We start from the raw sequence: 14,638 nt of genomic DNA on the forward strand, positions 1-14,638 counted from the left end.
GGGGTGGAGTGGAGGCATGGGGGTTGGACTTGATGGTCTTACAGGCCCCTTCCAACCCTACTATTATATGATTATGATTGGGGCTGCCTTGGGTTTCTTGCAAGAGGAAAAAAGGCAGGATATAAATGCAATAAAATCAATCAATCAGTCAGGTAGCAATGTAGCTGTTCCAAACTCAGCATTACAAACCCCATATCCATGGGTATGTGAAACTATCCTTGCACTGAGTCAGAGTGTTAGTCCATCTAGTAGCCCAATACTCTCAACTCCCAACTGGCAGGGGCTCTTGAATATCATCAGTGGAGGTCTTTCCGAGTCCTGCTACCTGAAATCCTGAGGACCTGAGATACCAAGGATTGAACCTGGGAGCTTTTATGAGCAAAGCCATGTGCTCTCCTACTGACAAATGGACCCTTCTCCTTCTTTTTCAACCCTTGTGTTTATCTTCTGAAGGGCTTGGGAGGAGGGAAGGGGAGGAGGTGGCAGTGGCGGCAACAGTGAAGGGCGTGACAGATGCTTTCAAGTTGCAGGACTGTAATTGACTTGGAGACTTGATTGAAAGCTGCGGAAGCTGCTGGTTACGCTAGAGAGATTAGAATGGGCAGGGAAGGTGGCGGGGTGTGTGTGTGTTGCTCCTTGCCCTTGTTTAACCACAAAGGCGCTCTCTGATCTGCTTACAGGATTAATAGCCTAAAGCGGTACCTCTTTTTTAAAAACCCAGAACTCTTTTTTTACCTGCACCCTACAGGCTTTGACTTCCTCTGGAAGGAAAAAAGAAGAAGAAAGCCAAAACTTGCAAGGAACCACATCAAAACCATTCAGACCTCTGCTGTTTTAAGATCGTGGGCCAAAGGGGTGGTCACATCTGTGTTTATACAGAATTTCAGGCGCATTTATTAAAGATTAGAATATTGTTCAGGCACTCTTTTGGAAAAGTTGAGCAGAAAGGGGGCGCCTGTTTTTGGCTGAAAAAGAGCCAGTAGTCAGGAGCTCCTTTTTCCCTGCCTCTGGAGCAAGCTGTTTAATGGACAACAGATGGCTGCTCTCAGCGGCTGGGGCTGATCGGCTGATTTTGTTGACGATTGCAGTGGAGTTTGCCCCGGTACATTGGAGCAGCTGTTTTTCTTTCTCAGATTTGAGCATTACGTGGATGTTTATTTGATAACAAAACAGTTTTGTTTAAAGGGGACATAAAACCTGGGAATTTGAATGCCCCACGTATTCTCGGCAAAATCTTTACACGTAATGAATGCCTGTCAGACAGGCTGAAGAGTGGCTATTTGCAGGCAGGACCACTAGCCATCAATTATTCCCTGTGCTGCTTCTCCTCAGCATAAGTCATGCTTATTTCGGATCACTTCCTTTTAGATCTTTTCCTGCAATTTGGCAGTTGGCAAATGAGTTCTTTGTCCCTGTCACTGATGGAGGAAACAACTGGCACCAATTCCAAAACAAGTTTAAATTAAAGTGTTGACATAAAACCTAATCTGCAGTACATGGAAATGGTCAGTTTTTCAGAATGGCATATTAAAGACTCTTGCACGTTTCAGGCACTTTCCCTTTTTGTATGTTTTACGAAACATTAAGAATAAATTTGGGAGGACTGGACTAGGTCACCTACCCCAAAGCTTAAACCTACTAAGGGCACAATCCTATCTAGATAGGCGGCTGCCTCCGAACTCAGAGCTGACTGCCTATCCAAAGTAGGGCAGGAGAAGCATGGAGGGGCTCATTCCGTCTGCGTTTCTCCTGCCCTGCTTTTTCTGCTAGAGAGCCAATTGCAGCTGTCTAGCCGCAGGAGGACGGAGCGGGGATGGAGGCTGCTGTATGACACACCCTGGAATGCCCCCAGCCACTCCCCTTTCCAGCCCCTCCGTGCTCCTCTTGCAAGCGCGGAGGACGGAGCTGTTCCGTGCTGCCTCCGAGGCAGCGCAGAAGTGGGGGAAGGTCATTTTTCCAGGAACCAACCTCAAAGCACGGGCTCCGAGGTTGGTTCCTGGAAAACAGCATATCCTATGGCCGTCTAGCCACTGTCTAGCGGCCATAGGATTGCTCCCTAAGTTAACTTTATTGGGAGAAAAACCCATAAAGAAATGTAGAGGTGCTGAAAAACTGGATTTAGTGCATAAAGCACTCCCTCGTCAGCATTTGTTGTGTCTATTAATTTGTTGGATTAGGTTGGATTTGTCTGTTAATGTTGGATTAGGTGGACCATTGAGCTGGTCCAACAGAGCCCTTCTTGTTTTATTAAGGAAGATAAGAAATACTTTGGACTGCTTAACCCAAATTAATTATAGCTGTAGTGTTAAGGGATCCTGACTGTGCACTCTTTGTAAATTTAAAAGATGTCTTCTGAGGATCATAGGGATTATAGTTTAAAAGTTGACCACCCAAAGGTGAGCAGCCCATCTCTGATTTAAAACAGGAATTTTAAATTCAAGTTACTATCTGTTAATACCAATAGTTGATACTGATGACACTGCTATGCATCGCACATGTATATCACCTTGTAGGCTATTCTCCACTTTAAAGCCCAGAGCCTAGAAATAAATCCTGCAGGTGTAAGCTTCTGCATTCATTTCAGTGGAGGAGGCATCTTTATATACGCCCATGCGTGTGCGTGCCCACACAGAGTCTCTCCCTCCATCGAAGTGAGCTACAAAGGCACTGTGCACTGGATGTTGCATTTGCATGTTGGAACCCTTGTTGCCTACAAAGCATTGCTGGCTTGGGGCACTTCCATTATTTGTATGATTTATCACACACTAAATATGTCTGTGGGGTTACCTGAATTAAATATCCCCAGTGAGTACCATGCTAAGCAATGGGGTTCCATATCTGAGCCAGTGTGGTGTAGTGGCAAGAGTGTTGGACTAGGAGCTGGGAGAGCTGGGTTCTAGTCCCCATTCGGCCATGAAAGCTCACTGGGTGACTTTGGGCCAGTCACACACTCTCAGCCCAATGCACCTCACAGGGTTGTTGTTGTGAGGATAAAATGGAGAGGAGGAGAAGGATAATGTAAGCCGCCTTGGGTTCCTTGCAAGAGGAAAAAAAGGCGGGGTATAAATGCAATGCAATCAATCAGTCAATCAAATCTGAATCTAAACCAGCTGAGTTCACACCAGCTTAGCATCCCTGAGTTCAGTGGCCAGAGATGATATTCCCTCCTTTGCCTGAAGTACGTTCAGAGGCCTGAACACAAAAAGTACAAGGTAGATTGCTATGTTTCTGAATCAAATGCCAGAGTCCTGGGCAGCTGGCTGACCTTTCAGTCATAAACATATTAGCTTTGCTTTGGCTTCAGCTGAACGTCTAGTGGTGCACTGTAGATGCACTTACTAGGGATGAAATGTGAGTGCAGAAAGCCATTTACCAAATGGTTGCTTGCTGTGGTGGGGTGGTTACAATGCCAGGCTAAGACTGGGGAGAACTGACCTCAAATCCTTACTCAACTATGAAGCTCACTGGGTGACCTTGGGCCAGTCACTCTCCGCCTAACTGACCTCACAGGGTTGTTATAAGCTGTGGAGGCTGGTGGCTCCAATTTCAATGGGGCTCTGAATCCATTCTGGGTTTTAGTCAGAACCAGCCAGAACTCTAAAAGAGCTATCCAAGGTGCTGAACCTATTTTGGTGATAACTGGGAGGCTGGCTTGCTGCAAAGCACAGTGCTGCCCTCCCGTGCCATCTTTATTTGGGTTCAAAAGAGGGTCTTGTGTTTTGGAGCTCAGCCCCCACCTCTGCTTTTACTTAGGTTCTTGGACAAGTTCCCTTTCTTTTAGTCTCACCAGAGAGCTTCGGCTATTGGGCAGTATAGAAATAAATAAATAACTAAATAAATTAAATAAATAAGTTTGCCTTCTGAAAGATGAGTGTTTTGTGACTGACCATGGCAGCCATTTTATGACTGGGCAAGGCACCCCCCATGGCAGCCATTTTGTGAGAGTCCCCACAGAACTCTAAAAATGCCAGATGTGCCCACCGACCCAAAACTGTTGGGGACCCCTATGCATGAGACTCCGGAGAGCCACTTCCACTCAGACAGCACTGGACTAGATATAAATCTGAACTGGTATAAAGCAGCTTCCTGCATTCCTCTGAGTCCTTTGGATGAAGTGTGGGATAAAAATACAATAAAGAAATGTTGAGATGTAGCCAACTCGGTGCACTGGTCATCTTTATTATCCTGCAGAGAGATGGGAATTTTTCCACCCCTCTGCTTCCCTGCATTTCTAATCTGCTGCAGAAGCATGGAAACTTTTTTCTTGCTGCTTGACAGGTTGTTATGGACAACTCAGTTCACTGAGTGGTTACGTGCACATTGTGGTAACAGCATTTGATCAATGGATGTCTGGGTGGGGTTCACCTAAAGATGTTTAAAAAATTAGATCAGCGGGACTAGCTCATCCTTCAGGAAGAAAAGTGGCAAGGTAAAACTTGAAGGTTGCAACTGGACGATTAGGGTGGGGAAGTGGTGTGCGTGTCCCAACTGGGACTGCGCTGGTCCAGCCAAAAGTAAACAGTCACTTACCTTTTTAATGTAGCTCCACCCGCTTTGCAAACTTGGCTCAAATTGCTTGGAGTGGCATAATAGCATTGCCTCTAAATGAAGGTTGCTTGAGTGCTCTGAAGGGCAAAGTGACCTCACATTTGTGTGTTTACTGGATCCTGAAGCGATTTATGTAAAGTCAGCAACAAGGCTATATTGACTAAATTGGAGAGAAAGCATCTTTTTGGGAATGCATTTACTAAAAGGCTTCTTTTTCCAGGTGTGTGTTGTGCTGTAAAAAGTTGTGCATGCTGTAGAACAAGGCTTTGTGTTTGCTGAGTTGTCAGTAAAACCCATGACTAAAATATGCCATTTAAAAACCTTATTCCAGAGGCATTTTCAGTCAATATATTATCATAAAATTGCCTGTAGCAAATATGTGTTGTCTGGTGCAGTCCCAGGAGAACAGAATGATAAAGTGTAAGAAATGTCTCGAGGAGCATAAATGTAAAAACATTATGCAGTGAGTTGAGAAAAACTCTCCTTGCATGTGAATATGAGGCACCAAGTGTAGGGCTCCTGAGAGGATTTATGGGCTCCTAAGCAAATGTGTCCCCCGCGTCCAATTTTGAAACCCAGTAGGATGGTTCTCTCTGTGCATCCCATTCAGGCTGCTGCTTGGGTACACCTCCCAATCAACCACTTTAATTTGGTGCTTCCACTTTTGAGAGTGTCAGGAATCTGCCATGTTGACCAGAGCTTCTGCTTCCACCTCAAGATTAGTCTCTCTCTCTCTCTCTCTCTCTCTCTCTCTCTCTCTCTCTGTGTGTGTGTGTGTGTGTGTGTGTGTGTGTGTTTATTCCCCAGGCACTGCAGCTGGTGCACTCCTAGGTCACTGCCCTCTTAACACTAATAAGGCCATTGTTCCTCAGAACATTTCCATCCTGTAGCCCAGCAACTAATTTTCTCCACCTGACTCATAGTTGTCCTATTGCTGCGCTCTTGGGTAGGGTTGCCAAGTTGCAATCTGGAGACTTGCAGAGGTGGGCAGAAAGTAGGTCTCCAGATACTTTGGACTTCAACTCCCAGCATTCCTGACCATTGGCCATGCTTACAGGGGCTTCGGGGATTTGGAGTCCCAAACCTTCTGCCCACCCCTGCTCTAATGCAGTGGTAGAAGAGGGGGTTCTCTTACTGACCTGTCATCCAGTCCTTAAGTTATCTTCCCATCCTCTTCCCTGCTTTCTGTAAAACAGGATTCTAGGTGTGACAGCAGGTGTGTGAGAGGAGCAAGTGACACAGTCTGGGAAAGAAATGGGGGAGCTACAGCTTTTACCACTATATTGTGAAATTCAAAACTATACATCAAACTGACAACCCTAACTCTTAGGTGTGTTGGGTAGGCTTGTGTGGTTGGCCTGTGGACGGGCGCCAGTGTATGATCCTCCCAAATTGCTGGCCTCTTACCCAGGTATCCTCTAATCTCCCACATGTATGTATGTTCAGCAACCCTACAACAAGAAAAATAGATGTGATGATTGTGGTGCATTCACACTAGCTTTCATCATTCACATGGGTGAGGATGTGTTTATGTCCTTGATTTCAGGGTATTTAAAAGTTCCTAACCTCTCATTCCTTTACTTTGTATTTAATTGAGTGTTTGCCATTGAATCCTATTAACAGTGATTCCCAAGGAGATGAGAGCAAGCCTTGTTGGTGTCTATTCTCTGTGCTAATTAACTGCAGTGACAATTTGTGTTCACACAAGAAACCATAACAATGGGAAAGTGTGGTTCGAAGAAAACTCTTCTTTTCCCCCTTTTAATTTGGATGGGTCCCATCCTCTGGAAGATTGCTTTGTTAGCAAACCAGTTATCAGGAAAGACTGTATTTCCGAAATGATTAAAGCCAGGGTTTGAATCGGAGTTGATTTGGTATGAATACACACTCTAATTAAAATTTCTGTTGCTTCTATTTAGATGAAAATACTGGAGATGGTGAATTAGATCTAAGTGGAATTGACGACAGCGAAATAGATATGGTAAGAATGCTTCCTTCACCACCATCACCCCCTCCCTGGCCGCTGCCGCCAATAATAGCCTCTACGTGCATGTAAGATGGTCAGGATTGTTTTATTTTACCCAGGAATCAAATTAACCTTATAGAAGTGCTCTGTTCTGGTGCTGCACATATCTTGTAGGGCTACAAGGCCAGTGGTTACCTGCAATAGTTGTGTGTTCTTTGTGTGTTTTTTAAAAAACATTCCTGTCTAGCAATTGCAAGTAATTGCATTTAATGGAAGTCTGTATAGTTGTGACTATAGTGGTGGTATCCAGGAGCCCTGTAAGGCAGATATTGAAGAATTCTGATAGGTGCTGTGCCTCAGTTCCCTTCTGTCGTACATTTCCTGAGACTGATTGGATTTGCACGACGTGGCAACCCATTGTGGGTAACTAGCCTATTTGTTATGTGGGTAACAGACCCTGGCAACTGTGTGCAAATTAACCTATATCAGTCTGTCCTTGTCAATTGCTATGTATGTTACCGACTGCAGGGCAGCTGCCTTTGATAGGTGAAACACACAAGGAAATTGACCAGGCAAGACTACACAAATCGGCTAGCCATAAGAGCGCACTTGTGCACTTGAGAAAGACCGGCAATAATAATAATAATAATTTAAAAATCACAGACATAATTGCACAATTTTCTGGGGCTGATTTTTTTTAAAAAAATAAAACACATGACCCCAATTGTGCATTTTTGAGGCTCTGACCCCCCCCCCCCGAAGTGGCAAACAAAAAGGGGTAGCAACCGGGGGGAGGGGGGAACGACAAGACTGGCTCTGCCGCAAAGGACACTGGGATACCAGCTGGAGGACCCAGGGGGAAGGAGCAGGAAAATAAGGCACGGTGAGCCCGATTGTCTGTCATGTGCACCGGGGATCGTTCTGTGAACAACCCACACTGCACAGCTTATTAGCAAAGTGGCTTAGCGTGACATGTGAATGTGGCTATTGTCTGCCAATTGCATCTGCTTTGGTGGCTTCTCCTTTCTCTTTGCTCTCTTTCTTCCTGTCATTCCATAACTTGCCTCCCTCTTTTTCTCCTCTGCTCTTTGTGACACCCTAGCCTCTTTCTCTCCTTCCTGCCACCTGAAAGCTCCCTCTAGATGGGGTGGGCTGTTCTCTCAGAAAGAAGGTGGAAGAGGGAAGGAACGAGATTGGCGGGGATGGTCAGGATGCAAATGACAAGATTTCGTTGCTGATTCTTATGTCAGCTGCCGAAGGTGTAACACCTTTTTTCCTGTCCCTAGTATATACTTAATGATTCAGAAGCCAAAATAAAAGCAGAGCTGTGGATGAAGGAAAATGCAGATTATTTGAAGGAACAAAAGGGTAAGCAAAATGAATGAAGCTCTCTTTCTGGTGATTCATGTTGTGAAGTCTTTACATATATTTATAAGAATGGGGCCTGTTTATGGTATGGCCTCCCTGAGGAGGCTTGCCTGGCACCTACCTTGTTATCTTTTGGCACCAGGCAAAGACCTTCCTTTTCTCCCAGGCATTGCTCCCTAAGACAATGACCTTTTTTAATAACTTAATTTTTCACAGTTGTGCTTTCATGGTGCTTTTTCCCTCTGTCCTCTTCCAGAAAAAGAAGCAAGGATAGCGAAAGAGAAAGAGCTTGGGATATATAAAGAACATAAGGTAAATACTACTTTTGCAATGAACAGACTGCAAACTTAGCTGGGCAATTTTACTTCAAATTCTCTGTGCTCTTAGACCAGCCTCTATAGTAAATGGTTCAGAATAAACTGGAGCAGTCCAAACAATAACTCAGTCTCACCTTGCTTTGCAATAAGATTTTTAGAAAGCAACACACCCTATGACTATATATGAGTTGTAATAAATCTTGGGCTTAGCTTTTCAGGTAGCAAGGCTAACATTTGTTTGCTAAAGTTCTTCAACATTTATGGGTGAAAAAAAGCTGAATTACAAGTATCTGTTTGAAGTGTGGCCTGAAAGGGTATTAAAATGTGCCCCAGTTTAATTCATGCAACTGTTCTTTTCCCTTGTAGCAGCAAGTGTTTTTAATCATATTAAAGCAAATCATATTTGATCAAAACCTTCCTGATTATATATATATCTATATATCTTAATTCCAAGCATTGTTTGTTTTTCCTTTTTGGGGTTTTTGCAATAGCATCAATGCTGTTACATGTTTTCATAATGGAGTTCTGTGTGAAGGATGAAACAATGATCCAGTACACTAACTTGGGAGTTCTGTTTGTTATCTTTCATAAAGCATCTGATATGTGCATTAATTAGTGTGGCTGAGCCAAAAACGATGATTAGGAGGCACCTTTTGCTAACATTTTTTTCCTCTTCCGGCCCCCTCCAATTAAATGCACCCCCCTTTCAGCAACCTTTGGGAGGGCTTTTCGGTGATTATTTTGTGAAGGGGTGTTAGCACTGCAGAGACCAAGCCTGCCACCCTGCTACATATGCAGGCTACCCAGCTCCGTGTACCCGGTGTTCATGTGGAAGCACTCTACTCTGAGCTTCTTCACAGCCTTGCTCTGCTGCAGTTTCCAGGCTGCTGTAGTTGTCATCGTCAAAATAGCCCTTCTTTTTGCAGTAACAGTGGCAACATCATGCGGCCATAATCTGACAGACTGCATAACAATGTTCCAGTTATGGGCTGTTTTTTAAATAAATAAACAAAAAGTGGTATCTAAGCTGTTTGGGGCTACAAACAGCAGCAAACCAGCATTAAAAAGGTAAGCTTTGGGGAAATATTTCAGCCCCACAAAAGCCCTGCTTTCATGCTGATGTTTTCTTCTAGAGAACATTTGACTCCAGTGCATTGATTAGGAGTTGTGGCTGCATTCAAATGATCGTGTATGGCTTTGTAAACCATGGTTCATGAAGCTGTGGCCAGGTGCTGTGGCCACATGCGCCTCCTTGCCCTTCCCCACCTCCCATCACGTGCTATACTTTGGTGCAAAGTTCCTAGCTTAGATTAAGCTATTGTTCCCTGTTATGTCTGAATTGAGGAACGCTGGCTTAATGTCAGTTAACAAACCAGGATAATAAATAAGCATCCTCTTTCTATATTAAAGGAATCTAGATTCTCAGTGTACACTGAGAAAATTATGTGTAACTGAGCAGAGTCAGTCAGTGAACCTCAGGCTGGTGTGATGGAGAGGTGTAATGATGGGCACATAGCTGCTGCTCAAAGCAGGGCCCCCACATCTCATTCCTTTCCTCCCTCCAATGTAGTGGTTAGAGTGTTGGACTTGGACTGGGGAGACCCGGCTTCTAGTCCCCACTTGGCCATGAAGATCCCTGGGTGACTTTGAACCTAACCTACCTCTCAGGGTTGTTGTGAGTATAAAATGGAGAGGAGGAGGACCATTTAAGCTTACTTGGGTTCCTTGCAAGGTGGAAAAAGCCAGAATATAAATGTAATTAAATAAATAAATAAATAACCAACCAACCAACCAACCAACCATGGTTAAGCATTATCTCTGCAGAGGGCTTTTTGGAGGAAGGAATCTTCCATCTTATTCCATCAGGTACTTACTTCCTTTCACAGGTCATACATTTTCCTTTCGCTTGCCATAAAATCTTAGTGCCGTCCACTCTACACCTGCTGTTTTTGTATATGGAAGGAAGGGTGAAGCTCAGTGACAGAGCACCTGCTCTGCATGCAGAAGCTCCCAAGTTCCATCCATGGTGTCTCCAAGTAGCGCTAGGAAAGACTCCTGTCTAAAACCCTAGAGCTGGGATCTCCGGTGTGGTGCCCATGGGCACCAATATGCCTATGGACACCTCTCTTGATGCCCACCAGGCTCCTGGCCCTTCCTGATTTTTATTTTATTTCTTAAGATTTTTTAAAAAAATATTTCTAAAACTGGGAGGTTGCCATGCTGCAAAAAAAGAAAGAAAAAGTGCTGCCATCCAACCTCTTTATTTGGCTTCCAAAGAGTGGTTTTGTGTTTTGGAGCTCAGACCCCCACCTCTTCCTTGTCCTTAGGTTCTTGGACAAGTCACTTTTCTTTTAGTGTCACCAGTTTGCCTTCTGGTAAATGAGTGTTTTGTGACTGGCCATTGTATGAACGAGCAAGCCCCTTGGCAGCCATTTTGTGAGAGTGCCCACAACACTCTCAAAATACCAAATGTGCCCACCAACCCAAAAAGGTGGAGGACCCCTGCCCTAGAGAGTGGCTGTCAGTCAGTGTAGACACTACCGAGCCAGATGGACCATTATTCTGGCTCAGTACTGGGAAGCTTCCTATGTTTCTGTTGCTGCATTTAACTTTAGTGCAGTTTGTGACTAGGTGACCTTGTTGTTTGCTTTGACTAGCACACATTATTTCTCAGGGGCTTGCATTAACCCAAGCCCATTTACCGGCAGATTTCCAACTCCACGTATTCCACTTGGCTGCCTTCACTGATCCGTAGACTGGCAGTCCCGTGAGAACTCTTGAACACAGCTCTCTACTTTTACTTAAACTGCTGCTGTATCCCTTGAGCTTCATGCTGTAGCAGTGCCTGTAATGCTGCTTGGTATTTCTATTCCATCCTGATCATCAGCAAGAAAGCTTGCAGTGAGGTTCTATATCCACTTTGGGGGAGGTTTTTTTTAAAAAAAATATGTTTAGCAAGAATGTGGATTCTTATTTTCAGACTTAAATTTTTATAAAAAGTACCAATGGAAAACTAAACCTCTACAAGGGAACAAATCCAGACTTCAGGAATGAAGAACTACAATCACAGGGAATGTATTTATTTATTTATTTGTTACATTTCTTTACCATCCAATAGCTGAAGCTATTGCAACGAGTGGCTTGTACTCATTAGAAGCATGAAAAATGTAGGAGAGGGCTGTGTGTGAACTTCCTCATGTGGGGACTGGGAGCTGCAAGCGGAAAAAGTTATCATTTTTTCTCATGGAGAAGAAACAGAGAAAATGGAATGTGGTTGAAGGAAGATTGCAAGCAGGCTGTAAAGAGCAAGTAGTGCAATCCTATACCCAGGGGTATAGGATTCTAATCCCAGGGCTGGGCAGCCTTCAGCCTTGTCAGACCTCCTTTTTTTTTTTTTTACTAGAACCCAGTGGAATCATTTTTCATTTTCATTTTAAATGTATACTTCTTATAACATCATGTCAAAATTTCATAAGATAAAGAACACGTTTTGTTATTATAAAGAGGAGCATTGCTAAAGATGTCAAGGTCTTAATAGTTTAATGGGAAATACTATTTCTCAAACATTTCATGTTATCAAAAACCTAGTCGTAATAGCCTAAAAGGAGAGCTTTCATCTAAGTACAGAGTTTCCCATTCAGCTCTGAACAGGCTGCTCGGCTGAGCTTTTAGATGGTAAGGTGAGCTTTTTGATGGTAAGAAGCTATCTCGTTACAGAATCAGAACATACTTATACGGGTTCTGTCTAGAGATGATCTCATAACTGATATTATTTACTGTCCCATAAATTAGGGCTCTAGTCTGAAGCAAACGGAAACAAAAAAGGCTCTGTCATATACGTATCAGGCTTGATATGATCAATTTTGAATCCTGTCTTTGAAAAGAACACCTTAGTCAAAATGTGCTAATTTAAACATATAAATTATTCTGTGCATCTATATTGAGCTTTTGGATGTGTATACCTTATACAACATTTCTTGCTCATTAATTGATCAGTGAAAACTTTAAATATACTTTTGACCTTGAATAATACAATCTCACACCTCTTCATTACTCAAATAACTCTTTAACTGAAGTGATAGGGCTTAAACTCAGCACTCTGTCCTTGGATACCATTCAGGTCAGCTTGCCATTAGTTTTCATAACTTACCCAGAATTCATTGTGAACCTATTTGTGTCTTTGGATATTTTCCATTTATTGCAAGTACTATTTTTTTAGCCTACTTAGATCTCCAAATTGTCCATTATCATTAAGCAATCTTAGGGTGCAATCCTATGGGTTGTGCCCTGGGTATTCATAAGCCCCCAGACAAAGAGGCTTACGAGTATCCTATGCAGAGAGGGAGGCGCCTCGCACCTGCCTCTCTGCATTTTAGCTAGGCGGGCGATTTTGCCCGTAAAGCGGAGGCTTTGGGGAGTGGGAGGGAAGGAGGCTGGGGTGGCCTTAGGAAAGATCGTAGGAATGCCACCCTGGTCTCCTCCCCTCCCCTAGGAACCCCCTTCTCCCCATCTCCATGCTTCGCCTTATGAGCACAGCGAAACAGCCAGCATGGTCCTCTCCGTGCTGGCTACTGGGGGAGGGGCAGGGGCAGGGAGTGTGATTTCCTGGCTCCGAGCTTGGAGTGCTGTCTGAGAGCTTGGAGCCAGGAAACCAAAAAATCCTACATCCCCCAGATGCTGTCTAAAGGACATAGGATTGCTCCCTTAGTTGCTCTTCATTTAGCATTTCATAAAAAGATGCCCCATATTGTTTAGAGGGAGTTGAGTTAACAATTTCTCAGTAGCTTTCCTATCAATTCCAGTCCACCTAAACCAGCTTTTTTGTTAAAATCCTTTACAGAATGTCAAAAACATTAGGAAATATATATCTAATTTCAAACTTTCTTGAAATTGACCTGGGATTTTCAGGATTCACATGTGAATGATTCTCCAAATGCTCTCTTTCTTTAACTTTGAGCCCTTTAAGGTGGCCAAATTACACCAAGGGTGAACACATTCACTCCAGGATAGCTTGGTTGTCTGTATCACCATCTCAGGTGGTACAAAACATTTTTACCACATGTTGGATGCAGATGCATGTAGGTTGTGTAGTATTTTATGTTTATTATTTATTTAAAATATTTCTTGGCTGCCTTTCAGGGCAGAAGCCCTCCCAAGGTGACATACAGTAGTAAAACACAAAAAAAATGTGATATTAAGATATCATTATGAAGATATTAAGAACGATAAAAGCACAATAAAAGCAGAGCCATGCTGGATCAGACCAAGGGTCCATGTAGTTCAGCATTCTGCTCACTCAGTGGCTAACCAGCTGCCTGTGGGAATCCCACAAATAGGACATGAATGCAATAGCGCCCTCTTGGTTGTGTTCCCCAGCAAGTGGTGTACATAGTCATACCACCTCTGATACTGGAGGTAGCATATAGTCATAAAATCATAGAATAGTAGGGTTGGAAGGGGCCTACAAGGCCATCGAGTCCAACCCCCTGCTCAATGCAGGAATCCAAGTCAGAGAATCCCTGTCAGATGGCTGTCCAGCCTTGTCTTGAATGCCTCCAGTGTGGGAGAGCCCACTACCTCCCCAGGTAATCGGTTCCATTGTCGTATTGCTCTAACAGTCAGGAAGTTTTTCCTGATGTTCAGCCGGAATCTGGTTTCCTGTAACTTGAGCCCGTGATTCCGTGTCCTGCACTCTGGGATGATCAAGAAGAGATCCTGGCCTTCTTCTCTGTGACAACCTTTCAAGTACTTGAAGAGTGCTATCATATCTCCCCTCAGTCTTCTCTTCTCAAGGCTAAACATGCCCAGTTCTTGCAGTCTCTCTTCATAGGGCTTTGTTTCCAGTCCCCTGATCATCTTTGTTGCCCTCCTCTGAACCCTCTCCAGTTTGTCTGCATCCTTCTTAAAGTGTGGTGCCCAGAACTGTACACAGTACTCTAGATGAGGCCTAACCAGTGCTGAGTAGAGGGGAACTAGTACTTCCCGGGATTTGGAAGCTATGCTTCTATGAATGCAGCCCAAAAGAGCATTGGCCTTTTTTGCAGCCACATCACATGGTTGGCTCATCTTCAGCTTGTGATCGACAATTCCCAGATCCTTCTCGCTCATAGTGTTGTTGAGCCACGTATCCCCCATCTTGTAACTGTGCATTTGGTTTCTTTTTCCTAGGTGCAGAACTTGGCATTTATCCCTATTCAATGTCATTCTGTTGTTTTCTGCCCAGCGCTCCAGTCTATCCAGATCACTTTGAATTTTGTTTCTGTCTTCCAAGGTATTAGCTATCCCGCCCAATTTTGTGTCATCGGCAGATTCGATCAGCATTCCCTGCACCTCCTCCTCCAAGTCATTAATACAAATGTTGAAAAGCACTGGGCCCAGGACTGAGCCCTGCGGTACCCCACTCGTTACCTCTCCCCAGTTTGAGAAGATCCCACTGATA

General features: G+C 44.0%; 1 protein-coding gene across 1 annotated transcript in view; it reads left to right on the forward strand.

The window, feature by feature from the left end:
* The window catches only part of BRF1 (BRF1 general transcription factor IIIB subunit), a 276,895-nt gene that overhangs the window by 178,473 nt on the left and 83,784 nt on the right, over positions 1–14,638 (forward strand). Inside the window, exons 12-14 of the mRNA XM_084837074.1 lie at positions 6,468–6,529; positions 7,801–7,882; positions 8,139–8,194. Coding sequence (XP_084693200.1) covers positions 6,468–6,529; positions 7,801–7,882; positions 8,139–8,194 — 200 coding nt within the window. The remainder of the gene's footprint in view (positions 1–6,467; positions 6,530–7,800; positions 7,883–8,138; positions 8,195–14,638) is intronic.

The sequence above is a fragment of the Heloderma suspectum genome, chromosome 1, assembly GCF_057233095.1.
Source record: "Heloderma suspectum isolate Gila_16-S chromosome 1, 16-S_ref, whole genome shotgun sequence".
Lineage (NCBI taxonomy): Eukaryota > Metazoa > Chordata > Lepidosauria > Squamata > Helodermatidae > Heloderma > Heloderma suspectum.